This window comes from Cervus elaphus, chromosome 1 (assembly GCF_910594005.1).
Source record: "Cervus elaphus chromosome 1, mCerEla1.1, whole genome shotgun sequence".
NCBI classification, from domain to species: Eukaryota; Metazoa; Chordata; class Mammalia; order Artiodactyla; family Cervidae; genus Cervus; species Cervus elaphus.
In genome coordinates this window covers 87,669,628-87,694,913 of record NC_057815.1, presented here as the reverse complement: position 1 = coordinate 87,694,913, position 25,286 = coordinate 87,669,628, and the positions used below count along the sequence as shown (strand labels likewise).

The 25,286-nt window shown below is 58.6% G+C and overlaps 2 protein-coding genes across 5 annotated transcripts in view; one reads left to right on the top strand and one right to left on the bottom strand.

The window, feature by feature from the left end:
- Nucleotides 1-3,992: 3,992 nt before the first annotated feature.
- TP53I11 (tumor protein p53 inducible protein 11) lies at nucleotides 3,993-21,701 on the top strand. Its single transcript, XM_043910064.1, has 8 exons — nucleotides 3,993-4,180; nucleotides 15,856-15,923; nucleotides 16,708-16,867; nucleotides 17,505-17,563; nucleotides 17,755-17,803; nucleotides 18,136-18,232; nucleotides 18,963-19,064; nucleotides 19,550-21,701. The coding sequence occupies exons 3-8, from the start codon at nucleotides 16,739-16,741 to the stop codon at nucleotides 19,681-19,683; spliced, it is 570 nt and encodes a 189-aa protein (XP_043765999.1). The 5' UTR covers nucleotides 3,993-4,180; nucleotides 15,856-15,923; nucleotides 16,708-16,738; the 3' UTR covers nucleotides 19,684-21,701.
- Nucleotides 21,627-25,286, bottom strand: part of TSPAN18 (tetraspanin 18) — a 199,448-nt gene continuing 195,788 nt past the window's right edge. For all 4 annotated transcript variants that reach the window (XM_043910022.1, XM_043910031.1, XM_043910041.1 and 1 more), the window contains one exon: nucleotides 21,627-24,930. In XM_043910022.1, the coding sequence (XP_043765957.1) occupies nucleotides 24,883-24,930 (48 nt within the window). In that variant the 3' untranslated portion in view covers nucleotides 21,627-24,882. The remainder of the gene's footprint in view (nucleotides 24,931-25,286) is intronic.

Here is a 25,286-nt window from a genome sequence, read left to right as displayed (position 1 = left end):
TATTACTCCCATTTTACAGACCAGGAACCTGAGGTTCAGAGAAATGAAATCACTGGCCCAAACCAAGGATTTGAAGCCAGGCCAGTCAGTTCTTGCAAGGAGATCAAAGTAGTCAATCTGAAAGAAATCAGTCCTGAATATTCATTGGAAGGACTGATGCTGAAGCTCCAATACTTTGGCCACCTGATGGGAAGAGCTGACTCACTGGAAAAGACCCTGATGCTGGGAAAGATTGATGGTGGGAGGAGAAGGGGACGACTGAGTATGAGATGGTTGGACGGCATCACCGACTCAATGGACATGGGTTTGAGTAAAGTCTGGGAGTTGGTGATGGACAGGGAGGCCTGGCGTGCTGCAGTCCACGGGGTCACAAGAGTCGGACACGACTGAGCGACTGAACAAGAGTCTGTTCCGTAACCCCTGGGCTCAAGCACCACAGGCCTCTGACATCTTCCTCTACACGTCCCCGCCCCCTCATCCCCAGAGGGGACCCTGGTGAGACCTATCCCCAGTCCCTAACACCAAAGACTAGGCCAACCCACACTCCCCCCAGCCTCTCTCCTCATCTCTTGGGTGCCAACACTGGTTCCACTGCTGGAATCTTTGAAATCTAATGGCATCTGCATTCTTCCCCAGGGATTCACAATCCACAAGTGATTTCTAACCACAGACACTGGCATACCCTGTGCCCCCGCCACCTTCCAACACCCACCTGCGCGTGCCGCACACACAGACACACTGGCACAAAGGAGGTGCTACCCCCCTGCTGCCGGCTGGGCCCAGGGCAGATGGAGCCCCAGCTGTTTCCAGGCTCCTGTGGGAGGCTGGAGGGGCGTGACCCACCCCCAGCTGGTGGCTCCGGGCTCCACCCCCACCCCACCCCCCTGGGGCTTTGAGGGATTCATTTCACAATAATGAGAATCACAGTATGAATGGTAATAATAGGAATTCGCATTTCCAGTTTGCAAACCGTTTGCATCTCATCACCTCACGTGACTCTCACAAGCACAAGAGGCAGGTACTTTTCCACTTCCGTTTTTCAGGAGCAGTAGAGGGCCCCACGGTGATTAGAAGCAGAGCCCGGGTCCTCCCCTTTCTCTCTCCCTGTCAGCTAACCTTCCCTGTCCTGCACTGTAAATCATCATGACATCTCACGGCTACCATGTGTCAAGCATCTATTCTTGCCTAGATTTGGGCAGCACTTTAAAGTGCTGGTTTTGGGGAAATCGCTGGCAGTCCAGTGCTTAGGACTCTACACTTCTGCTGCAGGGGTGCCGAGTTCAATCCAGGGTCTGGGATCTAAGATCCCCGAAGCTGTGTGGCATGGCCAAAACAAATAAATAAAATCAACAATCAATGTGTCAGTTTTTACCCTCTTTACATTTATGTTCATTGTAAAGATGAGGTAACTCAGAAATGTTAAGGGTAGAATGGCAGTCTAAAGAATGTTCCTGCAATAGAAGCACATCACTCTAGAAAATTGCATAGGAAGGAAAAGAACAGAGCTTCTAATGGGCTCTTTAGTAGAAGTGGACGCCAAGGATAATGCGGAATGTCTTTACCTTCTCCTCTGTGCCCCCCACCCCCAAGCACTTTGACTGTTACTGTCAGCTGTTTCTACTGTTGCTGTTGACTGTATGTGAGTGTATCTGTCTCCCAGGAGCTGTCAGCTCTTCAAGGACAGGGACTGGGCCCTTAGCAGCCAGCACCTTGCCTGGCACACCAGAAGGGCCCAGTCAACATTGCCTCCTTCTCAAACGATGAAGAAGCTTGTGCTCACCCCTCCCACTTGATGGGCTTGGGAAACAAGAACACAGAATCGAGTCACCCAGGGCTCAAGGTTTATCCACATCAAACACCACTAGGGTGTGAACCCCTCCTTTGGCATCCTCATCAACTCTTCCCTGGCTTCTGCTTGTATGCCACTAGTGACAGGGTGCTCAGCTCTACTGAGGCAGCTCCTTCTGTATTGGAGATCTTGGAGTGATCCCTATAACCTCCTTCTACTGATATTAGGCAGGCTCTTGTATAAGGAATCACACCTGGGGCGGGCACTAGAAGTGTCTCCAAGTTGGGGGGGGGGCAATCAGGGGTTAACATTGCATACCAGTGAGTCTGGTGCCTGCCCTTGGGCATGTTGCTGGGAAGGCAGGAGGAATGACCAATGAACTCATCATTCCTGCTTGAGCCAGTTCTGTTAAGGCAGTGCGCTGAGACTCTAAGTGGTCATAAAGGCTACTACCAAGCCCTGAGACTCCAGTCAGGGAGATCTTGGGTCTGTGCTTCACCCAGCACACCTAGGAACAATCCAGATCTGTAGTCATATTCATTCATTCACTCATTATTGGCTATCACCGGCCAGGCACTTGGCTGGCAGCAGGGATGGTGACAGTGTGGGCCACTGCACTGCCTCGGGATCAGAGTTGTTACCTTGCTAATTAGACAGCTAACCTCACTGAGCACTTCCTGTGAGACAGGCACTTCCTGTTTACTTCCGTGTAAAGGGCACAGCATCTCCCACCCAGTCCTAACTCCCAGGAGGGTGATGCGAGTCTGCTTGGCACCCCAGCTCTGAGCACCTGATATAGTCAGTGCCCAGTAAGTGTTAGTTGCTGCCATTTAAATGTCCACAACAACCATAGTGGTTCCTACTTTTGGTTGCCCCATTTTGTACACTGAGAAATTCAAACCGCTAGAAGTTGGGTAACTCGTCTGGGGCCAGCCACACAGTTTCCAAAAGGCTGAGTCAGGATTTGGATCTGGGCCGGTCGGAGATCCCTAAACCTGATTAAGGAATGGGTGCAGGAAAAAAAAAAAAATTCAGAGCTGGAGTCAAAATGCCCACCTAGCTAGAAGCCTGGGGGAACCACTCACCTTTCTCTGCCCCCTTTGTTTATCTTGCCAAGAAGAGGGAGTTTGTCAGCAGCCTTGCCTTCCTCTTCCAGCCACCTCCTCCCCCACTGAGACCATCAGCCAAGATAAAGAGGTAGATGTTTTTTCTAAGGAGGAGGTTGGTGGAAGGTGGGGTAGGGAAACACATTACTGGTAACAAAGGATTGAAATGAACCCAGAATCTTGGTGTGTGTGGGGGGAGTTGTTGCTGTAGGAATCTAGTTTTAGGCTGAAAGGTTCCCAGAAAGCCTCTGGGACCCCCAAACTCCATTCTCATCCCTCTTCCCCACCACAGGATGTGTGGGCATAAAAGGACTCACCACAGTGCCCACCCTCCCCCCACGGTGCCAATGAGCCCCAGATAAGATCTTATTTGCAGCAACCTGGCTGAGGTCGGATATTAGGCTGGAGGATGGAGATGTGTGAGTGTGCGTGGGGAGGGAGGGGTGGCGGGGGGGGGGGCAGGTTGGAGGGGTTGATGGTGTCAGGTTATTTGACAAAGTCACACCAAATAAGGGGCGACCAGAAGGGTGAGCCTAGGCTGGAAGCCAGAAGGCTAAATGAAATCAAACATTAATGACGGCCGTCTATAAAATGGGATCCATCATCCCGGCCCCATAGGTGGTTGTGAGAATTACATGAGTTAATACTTGTAATTCCTGCAGCACGCGGTGCCTGGCACAGAGCGGGCGTTCAGCAAAACGGGGACCATTGTTGTACAACTGTGTTCTTACACACTTCGGTATCTACCAGTCGAAGCAGAGTCCTTTCCATTTTAGATACTGGCCTAGGCCCCAGGGGATACCCCAAGGATATTTAAGACAAGGTGGCTTGCCAACCTATGGGGGTGTTGATAGTCTCACGAAAGGAGAACTTGCCACGAAAGTCTTCCCTGGGAGGCGCCCGCCCTCCGTTAGGATTCCCGACCGCCTTCCCCCAGGGGCGTGAGCGCGCCCCCCGCAGGCCATCTCCGGGAACGCCTCTGCTGGGGAGCCCGGGGGGCCTAGTCCCCCCAACCCCTCTCTCCCGCCCGCCCCGGCGGCCACCCTCGGGGGCGAGGCAGCCCGGCGCGTGGGAGGGGACGGCGCGCCATTGGCTTGTGCGCGGAACTGAGAGGAGGGACCAGCTCGGGCCGCCAGACTCGGGCAAACCCCGGCCGCACAGGGCGCCGCGCGCAGTCCAGCCGGCCCTGCCCTGCCCTGCCCCGCGCGGGCGGCGCGATGTGAAGCGCCCGAGGGCCCGAGTCCCCCAGCTCCGCGCAGCGCCGGCGCCAGCAGGCGCTACGAACGTAAGTTCTGCTCCCCGCCGCCGCTTCGGAGCCTCGCACTTTCCCTTCCCGCCGCCAGCCGGCCGGGTGCCTGCGCAGCACAGCCCAGCGGGGCTCTTGCGGCCGCAGGGACCGCCAGGGACAGTGAGGACCCAGTGGGCGCGAGCCGGGCGCCCCAGCACCTCTTGGCGCCGGCAGGTTCTGCCGGGACCCCGGGGATCTCCGCCCCCACCCCCATCCTCGGCTCTCCTGGGCGCCGTCCTGCAGCCCCTTCTGGTCCTCTCGTTCGCGCTCTCCGCTCGCTGCCCTGTCCTCTGACTCGGTTTCCCTTTCTCCTCTGGCTTCCTCCCTCTTCCGTCTCCTCCCTCCTGGACTGTTGATTCCGCCCTCGGCCTCCCCGTCTTGGGCTCGGGCTCTCTGCTTCGGAGCGAGGGAGAAGCCGAGCGGAAAGCAGTTTCTCCCGCTCTGGGGTCTGACTCGGTCCCCGCGCTCGGTTCTCTGTCCCCTCCCCCGCTCCATCCCCGTCCCCATCCTCCTCCTCCCTCCATTGTTCCCAGGTCCGGGGTGCGCGCGGTACAAACTTGCGAGACCCTTTCCTCGCCCCCGCTGGGTCGAGGCTGGAGGTGGCAGAGTTCCCGCTGCCCACAAGTCTGGTCGGATCTTCTGGTTCGGGGGGCCGGGGGCGGGGACGACCGCAGGCGCCCAACAGCCCAGAGCTACCGCCTAGAGCTCCCCCCCCCCCCCCAACGGCTCGCAGACTCGAGCCTCAGAAAGTGGGTGGGTGTCTGGAGCTGGGAGATAAAGGACCCATGGGAGGGGGGAGGAGCCAGATCGGGAGACCCCAGTCTCGGGGGTTGGGGGCAGCAGAGGCGGGAGCCGCGCCTAAGCCCCAGTTGTTGGGAGGGGGTTAGGGACGCACAGGTGGAAGCCGGCGCTCTCCACTCTCTCCGGAGCCGCGCGCTTAGCGGGACGGGGGCAGTGCGGGGCCATTGTCCTGGCGCTCAGTGGCCAGGGACTGCCAACCCTGGGCCGTGAACGCGCACCCACCCTGGGGGTCCTCAGGGGAGCCGGCAGAACGCCGCGCCCACCCCTGGCGCCCCCTGAGCGGTGGGGATCTCGCTCGGCGTCCTGTCGCCCCGCCCTCCCCCGCCGGGTCCTGGGCTCCCGTCGCCCCCGCGAGGCCCGGGGGGGAAGCGGGTTTCTACCCAGGAGCGAAGGGGGCGGGGGCGGGAGCCCGGTGGAGGGTGGAGGCCGAGAGCCCCGAGGCTTCTCCCGAGCCCAGAGCCCAGAGCCCAGATCCCAGCGCCGACGCCCAAGGCGGCCTCGCCGCCCCACGGACGGCCCCGCACTTCCTGCCTGATTTCCTTCGGACAAACTTTTCCTGGTGGGGCCGTTCTGCGGGGAGGGCACCGGGGATGCCTGCCCCCACTGAGCGGCTTCTTGGACCTCCAGCCCTGGTGGCCTGTGGGGAAGGGGCTGATACCTTCTCTTCCCCCAGCCCGCAGATACCAGGGACTCCGTCGTCACCTCTAGGCAGGTCCATGGCTCTGAGTTGCCACCTGGATCAGGAGGTGGTGAGCCAGGACGGGGCAAAGTCCATTTTCCAGCCTCGTTCCGTTTAGCCCAGGGGGAGCGAAGATTTTTCTTGTTGGGTTGTTAGTATAATAAATAAGACCACGGTATTCTCCAGGCCTCTGTTATGGCATCTGTAAAACGGGCCCTCTGGCCTCCAAGGTCCCCTCCAGGCCCCATTGTCTTGGGAACCAGCGGCTCTGACTCCTCCTTTTCTGCCCACTTGCTGTCAGCTTAATATATCCTTCTAAATTTGGAGTGGAGGGTTGAGGCCCAAAGCCCTCCAACCATGTTTGGCCGTCAGCACCTGCTGGATGCACAGCTCAGGCCTGTTCTCTGCAGACCCCTCAATCCCACCCCCACCCCAGGGCCTGCAGCCCCACACTCAACTGCCTGCCCTCCAGCAGGATCTTATGGTCCTCCCTCCTCTGCTGGAGGAAGGGCTTGCTGGTGCTTGTTGGTCCTGGGGTTGGCATGGGAGGGACAGTGCAGTTAGCAGTGACCTGTGTTATTCACACAGCCCAGAACTGTTCTTTCCTTTCTTTCATTTACTGAACAAAACTGTGAGTGAGGGCTAGGCCAACATGATTTAATGAATAAAGTGCCAGATATAGTTCTGGGCACTACGAGACAGCTGTGAACAAAATTGAAAGATTCTTGCCCTTCTGGAGCTGACACGGAGCGAGGGAGGGACAAATAACTAATAAAGTAAATAAGCAAATTATATAGTATATTGAGAGGTGAGGCGGGGGAAAGTTGAGTGTTGGGGGAGTGTTGAGGCCAAGGATGGGGTCACCATTTCCAATAGGGAGGTCAGGGAGGTCTCCCTGAGGAGGTGACTTTTCAGCTAAGGTTTTGAGAGAGTGAGCTTTGGGGAGAGTTTCAGGGACTAAAGATCTGGCAGAGAACAGCCTGTGCAAAGGCCCTGAGGCTGGAATATGCCTGCTCTTTTTGAGGAACCGTAAGGAGCCAGTGGCTTCCCTGGTGGCTCAGTGGTAAAGAATCTGCCTGCCAATGCAGAAGACCTAAGAACTGTGGGTTCGATCCCTAAGTCAGAAAGATGCACTGGAGGAGGAAATGGCAACTCACTCCAGTATTCTTGCCTGGGCATCCCACGGACAGAGGAGTCTGGTGGGCTACCGTCCATGGGGTTGCAAAGAGTTAGACATGGCAGAGTGACTGAGCATCCACACACAGGGAGTCAGTGCAGCTAGTAGAGAGAGAGGGTGGGGAAGAGATAGGAGACGAAGCAGGCCGAGAGGGCATAAGCATTCCCATCGCACAGGGTGGGGTGCCCAATGTTCTAACTCCTAGCTCATAATATTTTCCCTTCACCCTGCATCCCAACGATTTATTCGCAACAGTGGCTGCTCCTCTCGCAGGGCCAGGTCTGGCCGAATGCTGGGGACACGGAGGGAAGCCACACAGACTTAGTCCTGGCCTTTCCAAGGTGCTCCCTCCCCACCTGTGGTCCGTACACTCAGGCTGTCTTCTTCCAGAGTGGCCCTAGTTCTCTCTTCCCACTTCCTTCTTATGGCCCCTTCCCTGGAAGCACCCCCCGACTCCGTATCCACATGCGGCCACTACAGGGAGACCTGTTCTGAAGCTGATATGGCCAGGGGAGAGACTGAGCAAAGACGTTGAATTCCCTTGTCTGAAAATAACAGCACCATAATTTTCGAGCGTCCACCAGAGATCAGTGCTGTGTTAGGGGTTCTTGTGCCTCTTCTCATGGGCGGGAGGTGCATGTCATTATTACAGAGGAGGAAACAGGAGGAGCCCCAGAGAGGTGGTGTCACAGGCCCAAGGCCATGCAGCTAGCGGCGTGATGGAGCCAGGATGTCAACACAGGTCTTTTGATCATGCCAGAGCCCCACATCCTGGGGAGGGTGGCCGGTTCTGGTCTGTGGTTCTGGCCCATCCAGGCCCCAGGAGAAGTACCGGGACCTTTCTGCTTGCCTCTCCCAGCCCACCCAAAGGGCAAATAGCTTCTTGCTTATGAAAAGGTTGGCTCAAAATAGTGGAGCATCTCTTCAGGGAAACTCCCTTTCTCCTCCCCTCCAAGTTTCTGAGCATCTTCAGCGGCAGGGGAGGTGGGAGGACTCGGAGGGGCAAAGGGTATGTCCACTGCCTTCTCACAAGAGCTCACTGGAATCTGGAAGCCAGGCTGTCCCGATGACCGTGGCCGCACAGGGTCTGGAAGCACCAGCTGCCTTTGAGGGCCCTGATGTGGTCACTGGGCCAGGGGGGAGGCTGGCCCGTTCCTGGGTTGAAAAGGACAGGAATTCTCCATGTGTTCTGCCCTTTATGACGGTAGGGACAAGGATGCCCCTCGCAGTGACTCCTGAGTGGCAGTGGATGGCCATCAAAAGGGCTGGGGAAGTCAGTGACAGCTCCCCCCCCATACCCCGTGTCCCCTCCTTCTTGCTCCTTGCCTGCCCTGCCCTCTCACCCTCTCCAACGCAGAGGGGATGTTTCATTTTTTCTGTCCCTAAGGCCTTAGAGATGTTCGTGATAAAAATGTGGACTTTCCTCTGTCCTGGAAATTCTGCAGCTTCAAAAGAAAGAGAACTAGTCGAAAGGCAGCACAATTGTGTGTTTCTAGAGCCAATGAGCAAGGTGCTGGTGGGACTTGGGGGCGGGACAGCCTGTGCTGGATTCTTTGCTGGAGCTGGAGTGTGGCTGGTGAGTGACAGGTCTGGAAACCAAGTCAGGAATATCACAGCCAGGTGGGGCCCTGGAGACCATGCTTTCATTTTTTGAGACAGAGGACACTGAGTCGCAAGGTCAGGCCCCGGCTTACCCTTTCCCATGAGGGCAGAGTCTGTGGTTGACCTCAGTTGTCCTGTCTCGCGGGCCAATGATTCAGGACTCAGCCTTCCAGCTTCTGTCAAACCTTCTGCTGCCAGCTCCTGTGTTCCTGGAGGTTCTTGGAAATGGGGCGTGGAATCCCTTTCTTGACTGCCGAGCCCTGTCACGGGGGCAGGTTTATGTCCCCGCGGGATTTGAATTGATTCCTCTCCTTGGCCGGTTCTACTCCATCACCCTCGCCTTTGACACATCCTAAGTCCGGGTGGTGAAGCTGGGACCCGCCCTCCCCTGACTCACCGGCGACTTGAGAGACAAGGCGGGCTGGCCTTTAGAATAACTGCGCTCTGCTCTCGAGGGACACGCTGCAAGGAAGTCCTGCCGTGTGGTACCCTCACCTCAGCTTCTGCCCTTAGCCCGTGTGCGCTGAGGAAAACACCCCACCCTGGCAAAAACCTGCACCCCAGAGGCCGCCGTGATGGTGGCCGTGATGCAGCTGTGTGACCCTGCTGACAACCTAATAAGTCAGGCGTTGCCGCCCTGTTTACAATGAAGGGATGGATGCTCCAGGAAGTCAATCTGCCCAAAGGCACAGGACTCATGGGGCAGAGCCCAGAGACTTGGACCCTTGAGACTGGAGACTCACTCTGCCTGAGGGCCTAACTAAGCGGAGGGCTCAGGGCTGGGGGTCTTTAGACACCCCCTCTTGCCCAAGGGGCTGATGGGCTGCCCTAGGAAAGGGCTGCAAGAAGGATGATGCCGGCTCTGGACCTCCTAGCCCCCACGGTGCCCTTGCTGGGCTCTCCCTGCCTCCCTTCCCTCTGCCCGGGGCCGGGAGACTCCGGCTCTCACTTCCCCCACTCCTCCGCTGCATGATCCAGTCCCCATTTCCAGCTATTTTGTACCAATGTGATAACAGAACAATGGGTCTCCCTGCAGCCCTCCCCAGGTCCTGCCGGAGCCACAGGGCCTTCATCCGAGGGAGGCTGGACCCCAGGGCGGGGTTCAGATGCTGGCAACCCGCCAGGGGCTTTCAAGGGGAGATGTGATGGGGAAGAAGGCTTAGAGCTTGATTCTTGTTGGGTGTCGTTCACCACACCACACCCCCAGCCCCACACACCAGCCCCAGCACGTACACACACACACACACACACATGAGCTCCTCTCTGAATATCCATTAGGCACCGTTAACTTGGTTGGAATTTCAGCTTTGTCACTTAGCCCGAGATACACATGTCTGTAAGTCACTTGGGCCTTAGTTTCCTTATCTGTAATACAGCTGTTCTCATCGGGCTCTGGGGGTGAGCACAGAATTCCTGGTCTGGAAGTACTTGTCCACTGCCTCCTTTCCTGAGGTGGAGGATCCAGGGGTGTTTCTCCTTAGGTGCGCTGACCCTCCTACAGAGGGTCTTATTTGCAAAGGAAGCAGCTCTTGGCTCTGATGCTCAGCAGCAGTGACTCCCCCCTGAATCACCAGAGGCTTGGCAGCTGGTGGGTGTTCTAGGCCCCCTCCCCTACCGGTTAGGTTCCTAAGCCAGCCCTCGTGGGGGCACAGTCTCCACGAAGGGGACTGCTCTGCAGTCCATCTGTTTCTATGGAAACCGGGCTTCCCGGGAAGGCTCTGGGGGTGTTGGGAGAGGTCCTCCAAGACTGACACGGGAGTGATGTCCCAGCCCCATGGATCTGCTGTGGGGGCAGGGCCTGGAGGGCTGCCTCGTGAGTGTTGTTAATTGCTGTCCTCTGGACCAGCACCAGGGGCCAGGCCCCTCCACGCCTTTTCTCAGTCTGTCTAATCAAAACGCTGTGAGCTGAGACGTTGTCCTGTGGTTTCACAAATGAGGAGGCTCAGAGAGGTTAGGTAGCTTTCCTGATGTCACAGAACAATTGAGAGAAAGGGTTGGGGGTTTGAATCCAAGTGTACCCAATCATGAAGTTTATACCCACCCTCCCATCCTCCCCTGACCCTTGTAATCCCCAGCCCACAGCACTCCCCTGCCCAGCACCCCCGCCCCAGTGAGCCCTTCTCTCGGTCCAGTCTCTGGTGGCGTTGCTGTCTCTGTCCCATCACAGCCGCTTCCACCCCTTCAGCCTCTGGGAGGTCTTTGCGGGTGTTCTTTTCTGGCCTCGGACAAGGAAGGACGAAGGGCCTACAGGGGTGGGAGGAAGGATGTCAGATCTTGGCCAGCAGGGGACCTCAAAACCCTTCCCCCCAACTTTTGTCACAAATTTTTGTTGAGCTCCTGCCACGCCCCGAGCTGTCCAGGCCCGGTGAGCAAAACGGTCAGTAAGCGCTGCCCTGTGGCACTCCCCTTGAGATGGCTGTGGCTTTCTGGGGGTGGGGGTGGGGTCTCATCCCATGCTCTCATCCAGTCTCCACCCATTTCCTAGGCACCCCAGATGCCAGGGGAAAGCCCAGCCACTCTCGGGGAGTCTTCAGCACCCCTGACCTGCTTGCCCAAGGCCGCCTGGCCAGAGGAGGTGCCAGATTGGAACCCAGCTCTGCCCGACCACAGAGTCCCTTCCCTGCCCGTCCTGTGTTGCCAGCTCACGCGTGGCCCGGGGCAGTGCCTGCTCGCCCTGGGCCTCGGCGCTCTGCCTTGGCAGCCTGTGTTTGGAGCAGAGCCTCCCCTCGGGCCCTGCCAGCTCAGAGGGTGATCCTGAGTGTGCTGGGTGGGGTGGGGGAGGCCTGCTTGCCTTGGCCCCTGTCTGGTATTCATCTGTGCTGTTGAGTGTCTCTGTCTGGGGACCAGCAGGATGGTTCTCAGGTGGGCACAATACCAGCTCTACCTTCAGATCGCTGGGTCCTGGGGAAGCCAGCTGGCCCTGAAATGCTCAGAATGGTGGGCCGGAAGCGGCCTGTGGCCGCCACTGAGAGTTCAGAGTGGGGAGGGCACTGTGCCCTGGGCCGGCACCCTGGAGGAGGGGCACTGCAAAACCCTTGAGGAGGCGGGGGCCTCGGGGTGGGAGGAGCAGAGGGCGGTGGTTCAGAAAGGGGAACAACTGTTCGAAGGCCCGTGATTTGCCAGATTATTGGGAATTGAGGTCAGAGAAGCTGGCTGGGGGCAGCATGCAAAACATCATGCATGCTGGGTCTGGGGGCTGCAAGACGAATTTCCCCTTCTCCTCGCCTGGCCGGTGGAGAGGCAGCCCTCCTCCCGCCCCTCTCTCACTTGCCTTGGGCAGCCTGGCACCAATCTGGCACCCCCCGGGGGAGCCCTAGGGGCCCTTCAGGGGGCAGCGGGGCCTGGGCACGGAAGGGAGACAGCTGTGACAGGCAGGCTTTTTCCACTTGCAGGGCTGGGTGAGGAAAGGGGAGGTGAAGGCGCTCGGCTTGGCCTGGCCCTGGGCAGGGCGGAAGGGCGCTTTGCTCTTGGCACCTGCTCGTACGTACTCTCTCCCTCCCTCCCCCCCCCCCCCCCCCCGCACTTCTGTGGAGTGCCCCTTCTCATTAGCACAGGGGCAGAAACGGGGAGAGCTGCTGCGCCTTACAGAAGCAGGATTCGAACCCAGGTCTGGCTGTCCCAAAGCCACTGTCCAGCTGGGGTGCAGGGAGGGAGCGGGGGACACTCCCTTCATCCTGTCTTAGGTTAAAGTGGGGCCACTCCTAAAAAAAGACACATGGAGAGGCCTTGAAAGGGAGGACAGTTCACTGGCAGATGGGGGTGTGTGGGGTCATCTCAGGGTTGTGTGCTTAGGGGTTGGTGAGAGCTGCCCACCGGCCCTCCCTGGGGGGAGCAGGGCCCGGTCCTGGGGTGAAGAAGCTCCGGGACTCAGCGCTCAGAGCACTTAGCTCTGTAGGCCCGGTCGGCTGCTGGGGACCCTGCTCCCTGGAGATAAAGTTCAGGATCTCACTTTCCCTGGGAGGCGGCAGGGCCTGTTGTCGGTGGTGAGCTCACTGCTGGGGCCGGGCCCTGGGCTCCAGGGGTGGCGACAGTGGGTCCCTCCGGCCCAGGTTCCTGACGGCAGTGTCTGTGGATAAGGCTCATCCCACATCAGCGATGCTGGGCGTCCGATGGCGCCCAGGACGCTGTGACCCCCCCCCTCCCTGCCGTCCGTACCAGCCCTGGGCCTGTGGTGCCAAGGGGAGTGCTGTGCTGTGTTGGTGGGGAGGGCACGGGGGCAGAGGAAGGCAGCTGACCCTCTGAGTGGGGATCGCTGACCCAGCCCGGAGCGCAGCCTTAGGCGATGAGATCCTGGGGCTTCGTCCAGCGGGTGCAGACGTTAGGAAATGCTAGTTAGGCCGTTCTCCTGATCCTTCCCGGTCTCCATCCGAGCCCTTGCCACATGGGGGGTGTGGGGAGGAGGGGGTGTCTGTGCCTCGGTGCCCATCTCAGCCGAGCACTTGGCGTGTTGCCGGCACTGCCCCACACTCTCTCCATGTGTGTTTTCTGACAGCTTCCCAGTGAGGGAAGACCCTTGGCTTTCCCAGCTGCAGATGGGGCCACTGAGGCCCAGAGAGGTTAAGTGACTTGCCCACAGGCACACAGCTAAGAAGTGGTAGACCTGGGCTTTGAACTTGGGAGAGTACAGCTTCGGCAGCCAGGCTCTTCCGGCTTTAGCAGTTAGCTGGCCCTTTATTAACTACTTTCTGGCTATTATTTTGTGTCTCCTTTGACCAGTCCTAGGGAAAATGTAAGGATTATTGTTTCCAGTTCACAGACGAGAACACTGGGGCTCAGAGAAGCAACTTGCTCTGATGGGTGGCTGACAGGTCAGCATCCCGACCCCCACCCAGACTGTAAGCTGCTGAAGGGCAGGGGCCAGGTGCCACCGCCCCGTGCCCGGCTCACAGCTAATCCTTACTAAATGTACGTCTTTCATTTAAACATGCAGGTGCTGTGCTGTGTGCTGGAACTGAGCTTCTCTTTTTGCCCCTGAATATCTGGGAGCTGAGAATTACAGCTCCATTTCACAGATGGGGAAAACCGAGGTTCAGAGCTGTGTGACTTGTCCACACAGCTAGTGACGGGCACAGGAGAACTGAGTCAGGCATCCTGGCCGGTCTGGGTGAGAAGGGTTAAAATGCCAGGGAGACCTATATGAAGGGCCAAAGTCAAGTTTGAGAATGGCTGATGCTGGGGAGAACGTGGAGGAACAGGAACACTTGTGCGTTGTGGGGAAACGTAAAGGGTTCGCTGCTTTGGAACGCAGTCTAGCAGTTTCTTCTAGAGTTGAGTGTAGATTTACTGTATATTGTAATTCAATATAATTCCACGCCCAAGCATTTACCTTAGAGAAATGAAAACTCATGGTCACACCCGAACCTGCACACGAATGTTTATGGCAGTTCTATTCTTAATGGTCAGACTCTCAAACAATGCAGATGTCAGTCAGTGAGTGATAGGGGAAACGAACTGGTACATTGACATCCGGGAATACCACTCTCCTGCCAAGAGGAAGGGACCGTCCATACACACAGCGCAGATGGGTCTCAAAGGCATGATGCTGAACGAAAGAAGGAAGTGGGTCTCTGAGGTTATATACTGTATGATTCCATTTATGTAACACGTGTGCAGAAATAAAACTATAGCGGCAGATGACAGAACAGATCGGTGGTTGCCAGGGGTTAGGGGCGAGGGCAGGGTCTGAGTGGTGAGGGTCCTGAGTGGAGGGGGTGTTACCTGTCCTTGTGCTACGATTCTTAGCACTACAGACCACAGAGAAGGTCCATTTTGCTGTATGCAAATAAAAGACCAAAGGGGAGGCTGGAAGTGGAAGGGTGGCTGCCAGGTGCTTCCTTGGTGGAGGGCCGGGTGGGGGCCCGCTCTGGGCTGTTCCTCGTGGTGGCAGCCTCCCGCGGTCCATCTGGCATCGGGAGGGACGCAAGTCTAATTATACCTTCTACCTGGATTCACAAGAAGGTGGCGGCAAGTGACTGAGCTGTGACAGGGCCTGGGCCACCTCCCCGCCCCCGTCCCGCCCCGAGGAGCCCAGTCACACCCTGGTTGCCCCAGGCTGGGGTTGGCGGCCACCCCCTCTGACCGGCATTGGGCATTGGGCTGCCTTCCGGGTCACCACCAGCTGCCGCCTCCCACTCCCCGAGCGTGTATAAACACGGGAGGGAAAAGCATAGCTGCCCTTTTTTTACAGATGAGGCACTAGGCTTGCGGGGCTTTGGAGGGCCGCTGGGTCTGGGCATCACTCACAAAAGACCTCCAGTCAAAAGCAGAGACATTACTTTTTCAACAAAGGTCCGTGTAGTCAAGGCTATGGTTTTTCCAGTTGTCATGTATGGATGTGAGAGTTGGACTATAAAGAAAGCTATAAAGTTGGACTATAAAGAAAGTTGAGCTATAAAAAAAAGCGCCAAAGAATTGATGCTTTTGAACTGTGGTGTTGGAGAAGGCTCTTGAGTGTCCCTTGGACTTCAAGGAGATCCAACCAGTCCATCCTAAAGGAGAGCAGTCCTGGGTGTTCATTGGAAGGACTGATGCTGAAGCTGAAACTCCAATACTTTGGCCACCTGATGCGAAGAGCTGACTCATTTGAAAAGACCCTGATGCTGGGAAAGATTGAGGGCAGGAGGAGAAGGGGACGACTGAGGATGAGATGGTTGGATGGCATCACCTACTCGATGGACATGGGTTTGGGTGAACTCTGGGAGTTGGTGATGGACAGGGAGGCCTGGCGTGCTGCAGTTCATGGGGTCGCAAAGAGTCGGACACGACTGAGCGACTGAACTGAACTGAATGACCACTCTGCCCAAACTCGGGGCCGCTGTGCTCCATGCCCAGTTCATCTGGTCTAAAGCCACATTATCTGAACGTCCCGCCGTGTGAGTCTTGGTTCTGATGTTTGTTTGCTGGGCGCTTTATTTTGTTCTGAGACACTGGGAGGCTGGAGGGCTGGAGGTGACCTGGGGACACGTCTGTGCCCTCCCTCTGGCAGCCCTGGCTGTGACCGGGAGGCTGAGACGTGGCTGGGGCCACAAGACAGGAAGACCTGCATCTGAGGCCTGGTCAGGGGTGTCCAGCAAGCCCACCTCGGGTCCCTGGCCGAGGGACAGGCAACTTCTGAGCCTTGTGGGTTATCGGGGGGTGGTTTTCCTGCCCTGCTGGAGTTACTGTGGGTGGGAATGAGGTGCAGGGATGTGGGAGGCACCCAGCATGAGTGGGCCACATACTAGGGTGGGGGTTGCTACCATTTTTTAACCTGGTCTCTGCTGAACTTCGTTAAACTTGGTTTCCTCATCTGTAGAATGGGTATAAGTGGTACCCATCTAGCAGGATGGCTGTGGTCACAGGAGGCCCCCCTTGGGGCCAGCTTCTGGACACCTTGACCTCACTCTGACTTACACTGTTGTCTCCTTCGCGTAGATTTTGTGCTGACTGAAGGTGAGGACGGCCACTCAACTCCCCTCAGCGTCTCCATTGCCCGGCACACAGTAGGTGCTCAAGATCCCGGCCAGAGGTGGAGCTGGGGGGAGGCTGGCGACTGGGGGCCTTCAGGGCTTATGGGCGGGGCGGGGCGGCGGGGCGGGGGCGTTGGGAAGAGGTAAGGCCGGACTGCTGCCACAGAGTCCCTCCTGGCTGTCCCTCCTCTGGCTCGGCTGGGTCCTGGGGTCCCCCCGCTCTTCTTTCCAGTGCTGGCAGGCTGAGTGGAAGTTGTCTGGGAGTGTGGGTAGGTGGGTGGGTGGGAGGGCTTGCTGGGCAGTAGGAATTGTCTGGGCAAAAGTTCAGTGGGGGCCTGGACCCCAGCACTCAGGACCCCTACCCAGGCTTGGGCAGACCTTTCCCTTTTCTGGCCAGGCTGACCCAGGCCCCAGTTAGCTCCCTGCCTCTAAGAATCTTTAGGTCTGGTCTCCATCCAGGCCTGAATGCCTCATCCTAGGCCTGCACTTCCCCCACTTACAGGGGGCTGTCTGTAAGGCTGCCTCCAGCCTGGTCACTGGGGGTGGGCCACATCCATTTAGACCAGACGGGCTGGTAGAGCTGGAAGGTCTTAAGACCATCTGCTCTAACCCATTTTACAGATGAGGAAGTTGAGGCTAGGACAGGGCAGTGACTTGCCCCTTTCATCCCACAGCAGGGTGGTTAGGGAGCCCAGTACTAAGCCCGGGCCCTCAGAGTCCTCTGGTGTCCACCTGCTGCCCCAGGCTGGGGTCTGGCTGCCTTCTGAGATCTGGGTGCTGGTCAAGGTTGGCGGCTGAGACCGGTGTCTCCCTGCAGCTCTCCTGCAGAGGCCGGGCCCCAGGACACAATGGCAGCCAAGCAGCCCCCGCCTCTCATGAAGAAGCACAGCCAGACGGACCTCGTGAGCCGCCTGAAGACCCGCAAGATCCTCGGCGTGGGCGGGGAGGACGACGATGGGGAGGTCCACCGCTCCAAGGTGGGCCGGGGTCGGAGGGGGGGCCTTGAACCAGCCACACACAGGGGTCTGCCTCTGAACACCAATTTGAGGAGGCGGGTCTGGCCCACTGTTTGGGGAAAAGAGTAGCTGAGACCCATGTAGCTGCAGGGGGCCCCCAGATTCAGCTCGTATCTTCTGGAAATGTAATGGATATGTCAGAGGAATAGTATCAGTAATGAAAACAGGTGGTTAGAATTAGTTGAGTGCTATTTATTTGCTTGTTACGGCACCAGCTGCTCTATAAGCATTATTTTATCTTCCTGTTAGCCCTGGGAGATGTAGGTTCTGTTATTAACCCATTTTATGGATGAGGAAAACTGAGGCTCAGAGAGATTAAAGACTTGCCCAGGACCACACCAATGAATGGTAGAGCCAGGCTTCAAGTCCACAGCTGGGAGATGCCTGAGCTTACATTTCTCAGCCCCCGTATTTTCAGCTTCTCCTGGGCCCTGGTATCAAGAGGAGGTGGAGAGTGGCCTCAGTGTGACCCTCCCAGCCTAGGTGACTCTGGCTAAGCAGAGGCACACAGGTGGGTCCCTGAGCATCTAGCAGGTGCTGGGAGGTAGGGAGTGAGCTGGGCAGACAGTGCTGCCTTCTGACCCCTCTCTGTCCACAGATCAGCCAGGTCTTAGGCAATGAGATCAAGTTTGCTGTTCGAGAGCCTTTGGGGCTCAGGTGAGCATTGACCTGTGAGTGTTGCTGGGGGGCAATGCTGTGGGGAGGGGCCCTGTGTAGTCTCGCCCTTGGTTTCCTCCTCCAGACCAGCTATCCCTCCATCTTGCCTGGAGAGGGGAGTGTCCCAGGGTGGGACCTGGGGGTGGCAGCGAGGGGGTCTGCCTCTGACCTTCCTCTCCACGTCTCCCCAGAGTCTGGCAGTTTGTCTCTGCTGTTCTCTTCTCCGGCATTGCCATAATGGTGAGTCCCTGCCACAGCCCTGGGACCTGGCACCCTCCCCTTCCCTGGGACCCCCTGCTGCCTTTCCCTGCAGGACCATCGGGCTCTCTGGCCGCCTCCCTGACCTGTTCAGATGCTCATCCCCATCTGTGCCCTGCTCTGGAGCATCCAAGATCCCCTGGTCCACGGTCCCGACTCTTTGTCCTTGGAACCTGAGATCTCTGCTGCCGTGGATGGGATGGGGGCAGTCAGGGTCCTGACCCTGGACTGCTGCTGGGGGAGGGAAGGAGATGTCCAAGGGGAAGGCTCCACAGGGAGCCCCTCACCCCGAGCCTCCCTCCCACTGTCCGCAGGCCCTTGCCTTTCCAGACCAGCTCTACGATGCGGTCTTCGACGGAGCGCAGGTGACCAGCAAGACCCCCATCCGCCTCTATGGCGGTGCCCTCCTCAGTGAGTATTGCTGGGCGGATGCTGGGAAGGTGATGGGCAACTAGGGGGCCCATGGAGGGCAAGGGAAACCTGGGGAGCCTTTCTTTTCTTTGTGCTGGGGCTCTGCTTCCCAGAGCCCGCCCTTTAGCTGCCGAGTCTGTCTCTGCCGGCTGTGTGCTACCATCTTGCGGCCACTGATGGAACATCACCTGTGGTTCGGGGCTGTTCTTAACTGTCATCTGAGATGGAGCACTTACTGAGCGCTTGCTGCATGCAGTGCTCCACCAGGGCATTGGGATAGAGAGATGAAGGAAGCCCAGGTTCTGCCCTCCAGGGTCTCTCAGCCTAGAAGAGGAGGCAAAATCAACACAGCATCTGTAAAACCCTCACCGCTTCTGTTTCTTCTCCAGCCTGAGTTACACACAAGCAGTGCCTGTTAGGAAAGTGAACGACAGCATTTAAAACCCCACACCTGTGGTGTCCCTCCGCGTCGCCAAAACTTTCTATGGCTCCCTATTACCTGCAGGCTAAAGTCCCAGTCTGACGTTCAGAGTTATCTGTGGGGTGCGATCCAGCCTCCCTTCCAAAACCTCCCTGCCTGTGAGTCAGGGCAGGGGATGCCAGAGGTCCTGGCGACTTTGCCGAAGGGAAGAGGAGCGGACCCCTTGCCCCTGCCTCAAGGACCGGGGCGGTGGGGGGGTGGTGGATCAGGCCACCCCGCGCCCAGTCCCTTCCTTGTCTCTGGCCCCAGGTATCTCCCTGATCATGTGGAATGCTCTTTACACGGCTGAGAAGGTCATCATCCGATGGACTCTGCTTACTGAAGCCTGCTATTTCTCGGTCCAGTTCCTGGGTGAGTCCTGAGCTGGACAGTTGTGGGCTGGGGGGGTGGCGGCGGGTAGCTGACGGGGTGCCGGCAGCTTAATCCCTGACCTCCCCCAGCTCTTGCCACTTGATTTCTGGGAAGTGATGAAAGCCCGTGTGCGGGGGAGGGACTCGTGTGGCCGTGTTCACCTGTGTGTGCGCACACCAGTGCCCACACGGCTCACGTGTACCTGTTCCTGAGTGCACATCTGTGTATCCACCACCCACCGCTCCCTTGTGTCCCCAGGACAGGGAGGGGACAACACACGCCCAGCTGTGCGCACATGCTCGCCCCTGTCCCTGCCACGTGGGGGACTGACAGCAGACCTACCTGTGGCTGGCCGGACACCCCAGCTCAGGGCAGGACGGGTCGGTGGTCAGCCAGGCAGCTGCCCCGGGGTCCCTGGCGTCCCGTGCTGGGGCGGGGAGGAACAGCGCTCCTGACCCCTGTTCCCCCCCGCCTCTCTCCCGCAGTGGTCACGGCCACGCTAGCCGAGACGGGCCTCGTGTCTCAGGGGATCCTGCTGCTGCTGGCCAGCCGCCTCCTTTTTGTCGCCATCAGCGTTTACTACTATTACCAAGTCGGCCGAAAACCCAAGAAGGTGTAGCCACCCGCAGGGCCAGGGGCCCCTCTGGGGCAGGGAGGCCCTGGGACCGCCCTCGGGTCCCCTTTGGTTCTGGAAGGCAGGAAGCACCCTGCCCTGGGCAGGCAGGGCGGGCGCCTTCCCCTTCCTCCCCGGATGCTGTGATCTCTCGGGCCTTCAGAGCTGGGGAGGGAACGGGGCCCTTGTACCCCGTCCTGCCCCCTGCACGGTGATGCCTCCTTCTCGTGAGCCTCCCGGCCTCTGGATCCCCCTGGACAGATGCTCACGGGAGAGCTTGAGTCACGGGCATCCAGCCGGGCCAGGCCCCTTCCCCTGTCACGAGACCCTTCTTTCTTGAGAGGCTGTGGACCACCTCCCTGTCCGTCCCCTGCACCTCCCGGCCAACGCTGCCCAAGCTGCCAAACTTGGCTCCAGCCCCTGCCTGGAAGACCCGAGACCTCGACCCTGGGCCCCTTCCCTTCCATGCAGGCCCCCTCCACACACAGGGGCCCCTGTGCCCCCTAAACGCCCAGCACAGCTGTGGGCTGGCAGGGAGCCGGGTGGGGGGCCGCCTTTGAGCCAGCACCTCCCTTTCCGCCTCCCAGGGGCAGCAGGGCCCTGTCCTCAGCCCCGGGCTCACTCTTGGCTTCTCTGCCTTGGCCCCAGCCTGTGGAGGCCCCCTAAACGTCCCCTTCCCTGCACTTCCGCGCACTTCCCCGGCCCCAGGCCGGCCCTGACAGATGGACCCCCGGGTAACCCCGGATGAAGGCCACCTGTCAGTGATGGGGCTTGGGGTCAGGCAGAGAGAAGAGCATTCCTCCTCACTTGGGCGTGTCCTCCGGGGTCTGCTGCACACCCAGCCCAGCCCCCTCGGCCACCTTCCCTTCTTCCCCAGGGTGCTGCCCTTTGGCCTTCTGTCCTGGGTTTGCCACCGAGGCCCAGCTGTGGGTGTGACTGGGTACCTTTCAAATCTCAGTAGGGCAAAAAAAAAAAAAGAAACAGTTCAGCAGGCCTCCTCCGCTCACATCCGTCTCCCCCACTGCCCGGAAGGGGCTGAGACCCCTGCAGGCCCAGCACCCTTGTGCTGCCCAGCCCCCACCGCGAGTCCCTCCTTCGCTCCGTCACGCCGGGACTGGCGGCCCCCGTGTCCTGGGGATGGGTGTGCAGGGAAGCAAGCCGGGCCCAGACTTGCCTCCTGTCTCAGCACCGTGTTGAAGGGGCGGGCTGGGTGGTCCTGAGGTGTAGCCCAGCTCTAGCTGCTGCCAAGTGGGGGTCCCCCACCCCGCCCCTGGGCCTCACTGCCCTCCCCCATGCCCACAGCTGTCCCTGCGGCCACAAAGCCGGCGCCATGGCCTTTGCCCAGTGATGCCACTGCTGTTAACGGAAGCCCACTAGGCGGGTCGGGAGCCCAAGGCTGCTGGCTGCGGCTGAGGGCAGGGGAAGCAGGACCCTGAGGACGGCCCATTCCCGCGGGGCCTCCGTCTCTTGGGCTGAGGTTCTGGTCTCTCTGTAGAATCGTGTCCACCCCGCCGCACCCCTCCACCGAGTCCCAGGCAGGCCCGGAGCCAGTGCGGCCTTTGGAAGGTGGTGTTGGTGGCGGGCGGGCCGTGCCCCCCGCCCCCGCCGGCCCCGCTGTGTTGAAGCTGACGCATGCTTTTCGAGGCCTGGCTACTGCGCCAGCAAGTGATGGACGGTTTGTCCTAAGAACCAACCGCTGAGCAGGGTGGGGAGGCTGGCAGGGAAGGGGGAAGCGTGGGCGCCGGAGCAGGGCTGGGCTGGGCCAGCCAAGCTGGGGCGGGTGGCACGGCCTTGGCTCCTGAGAGGGTGAACGAGGGCCCGCAGGGACGGCGCTGTCCCTCCTGAAGGCTCGAGAAGATCCAGGGTGTTCCCGCCCGGTTCACTCCCACCAAGTTCCTGCCTCAGCCCCAGCCTCCTCCGCCCCCACCCCCAATCAAGACCACCGTTCCTCACGGTCACTATTTATTCTTCGTTCTTTTTTCTTTTTGTAAGAAACAGTCACAAAAACCAGTGCAAAACCGTCAGTGTGGGCGTCCTGTTTTATATTACAAAAACTCCTCTTGATATATAATATAAAAAAGGGAGGCTCACAGGGGATAAACATGATAAATTAGCTCTGCTACCTACGGCAGGGAACATGTACAGTTTCCAAAATAGACTTTCAACAGATAGGACCCACCAGGGAAGGGACGAGGGGGCTTCTAGGGAGATGGGGGACTGGGGCCTCAGCTGGCTTGGAGGGTCCTTTCTGGGCTCCTTAGGCGTGGAGAGGAGAGAGGGGGGATGTGGGATGCTGGGCAGGGTCCCAGCCCCCGGCCCCTAAGCAGGAAGGTGGCCTTTTCAGTACTGCGTGCGGTATGTGACCAAGTGCAAGGTCTCCCTGGTTCCTGGTCTATTTTCAGGCTCGGGAAGTCTCAGCTAAGAGACTCCATGCCCTGCCCCGCCCCACCCCATGTGTGCATGCTAATTTGCCTAAGTCGTGTCCTGATTCTATGACCCTATAGATTATAGCCAGCCAGGCTCCTCTGTCCATGGGATTCTCCAGACAGGAATACTGGAGTGGGTTGCCATGCCCTCCTCCAGGGAATCTTCTCAACCCAGGGATCAAACCCATGTCTCTTACATCTCCTGCATTGGCCAGCAGCTTCGTTACCATCAGTGCCACCTAGGAAGCCCCACCCCCTCCCCAGCAGCCCCCAAATTGCCATCTGCACCCATCGAGGGCTGTTGGGGCTGGGCTTAGCCTTCTCAGGCCTATTCAGAATGGTCGCAGATAGCCTTGCAAATAGCTGCCAGCCTGCATTAATGCTATAGAGCAGAGGCCTGCTTCCCCTTTCCAGCCCCAGAATGTAGTCAGTGGTGGCAGATCCGGGCTCCTTGACCCTTTCTGGAAAGCTCTTGGTGATGAGAGACTCTCACATCCGCCCTCAAACCCATCTCCCCCAGATGTTCCTCCACGGCCAGCCTTTCATCTCAGGGGCCTGGGGGGGTGGGGTAGGGGGTGGTGTCTGATGCCTGGTGGTTCTTACCTTGAAGGCCCCAAAATCTGGGCAGTGGGGACTGGATGGGGCCTTGATGCCTAGGGCACCCCTACACTGAAGCCACACAGTTGCCCAAATTGACCCTAACCCCCGTTTAATCAGCTTGCTTTATTTTGTCCACCTCATACCAGCCCTTTGCAGGAAGTTGGAGACAACTTACGGGTGGGTCTAGAGACCCGGCTAGAGTACCAGCTGCGTGGCCTCCGGGGTCCTGGGGACGCCGGGTCACTAGGGAGTTTGTAACATCATTTATGGAGGTGCCAGGGCAGCCTGATACAGGAGCACTGTGGAAAGATCCAGACCAGAGAGAGCTCCGGTGGTCAGGAGGGTCAGGTGGCAGAGCAGGGGAGCATGAGCTCTAGGCCGCTGCTCCGTCTCCTGGCAGCTGGAAGGCTGGAGGGGAGGCTGGAAGCTGGCTTAGGGCCTGTGAGACAGAATGGGTCCTTCCCAGACCCCAAAGACGGAACAATGATAGAAGGAGAGCAGGTAACATACCACCCCTTCCACGCCCATGCCTGTGGCAGACATCACCAATCCAGCCCGAGTTGCTTGGCAGACATCACTAATCAAGATCACACTGTCCCTTGCCCACTGAGCCCAGACCAGCGCTCAGATCCTCTGCCCAGCTGCCACTCCTGACTGGTCAGGGTCGAGACATCTTGCAGTGCACTTGCCAACACTGGTCTGGAATTTGAGACCTGCACATATAAGGGGCTGATCTGTGGGTGCTGTGTAGGTGTGGGTGAGTCTGTGAGGAAACCTCCCCCTGCCAGATCCTAGAGGAAACACTCAGAAGTGTGTGCTACAGACGGTGAGGAGACCAGAAAGCCATGGCAGAGCAAAACTGACAGGTGCTCTGGGGGTCTTTAGCCTGAGGGCAAAGGGGCTCGGGGGCGGGGGGACAATGTGTGGCCTTCACACCTGGGGACAGAGAGAGAGCGCACACGGCATGATACGGACAGAACCACAGGAAAGCAGAAACCTCTCGCGTGTACTGAGCTGATGCTGACGTCAGAGCGGTCCAAAGAGAAGCCTGTCTTGGGAGGTAGTGAGCTCCCTGACCTTGGAGGTGTGTGAGAAGAAGATGGAGAAGTCTTGGCAGGGATCATGCAGAAGGCATCCAAGCGGCAATTCTGAGTGAGGAGAGGTGAGCCAGATGATCCAGGGGGTTCCTTCCCGCCCTGGGAGCCAGAGAGGGGCTTGTGAGGAAAGGTGGGCAGTGTGGGAAAGGGGCTGTGGTGTGTGTGTGTTCCTGGGACTTAGAGAAGTGTGGGGAGGTGGGCAGGGGGTGGAGAACGTTCTTAGCTGTGGAGCTGGGAGGAGGCTACTCCTGACCAGCTTGCCCTCTCTCTTCTGGGAAACCAGGATGCGGAGGCCAGGGAGCCGTGAGAGCAGCCGATCTGCTGGGACCAGCAGACCCTTGGGAGGAGTGACAGGCAGCCTCGGGGTGACGGGGTTCTTGTTCAGAACGGTCATGCATGTGCTGTGTGACTGTGGATGAGAAACTGCTCTTCTCTGGGCTTTCCAGGTTATTCAGTCCGACAGATGGGGAAGCGTGGACCCTACCAGCCGGGCCATTCTTGGATCCAGTGTCTGGATCCTACTCTTGGCCCCGGCCTGAGGCAGGACAACTCCATCCTTGGGGGACCAGGGAATCCGAGTAGGTTTCAAATCCTCAAGGACGTGGTGACCAGGTTTCCTGGGGGCCCCCTGGGCTTCGCCAGGCTTCCTCCAACATCTTCTTTTGCTTCATTTGCCTACATCCTTACGTTCTTGGCACCCACTCCTGAAGCTGCGAGCCGAGGGCCCAGGTCCCCGGCTGCCGGATCTGGTTGGGCCGAGGAGGTGGCCTGGGCCTGCTGTTGCTTTGGTCTCCAGTGCAGACTCCCTCCTGGGTGTGCCCGGGTCCATGCAGTGAACCTGCGGTGCCCACTCCAGTCCAGACGGGCTGTATCAGTCCATAGTTTTGTCTTCATTTTGTTTTGTTAAAAAAATAGCTATTTTCCTCTGCCCCTTTTTCCTGGCCACTCAGGATGGCCTCACCTCCTCCCCAGGGGCCAAGAGCTCCCCCGGGGCCAAGAGGGCAGGGGTGCGGGGGAGGGGAGGGCGTTGGGTGCTGGGCAGTGGTGGGCGGGGTGAGTCTTCAAGCTTCAGGCCACACCCTCTACTGGATGCCCCGGAAGAGGCACATGGCAAAGATCATGGCAAAAAGCTGCAAAGAAAGTAGGATTTGGCGTGTCAGTCTGGGCTCACAGCCCTCCAGGGTGCTGTCCCACCCCGAGGAGAAGGGGCTGCCTGCCCTGGCACAACAAGGGGGCTCACCCGTCACTCTTAGCACACTCTCGCTGCAGGCACTCTTGAGACTGCCCTGGGCTGGGCAAGCCCTTCTGCCAGCCACTGGTCCCCTCACGCAGTGTGGTCATGAAAAGAAGGAGGCTTGGGCCATAGGTTCAAATCCAGCTCTCTTATTTGCCGTCAGCAAACGTGGGCCAAACACGTCCCTTCTCTGGGCCTGAGTATGTATCAAGAGCTTACTGTGTGCTGGACACAGTTCTAACTGCTTTCTCA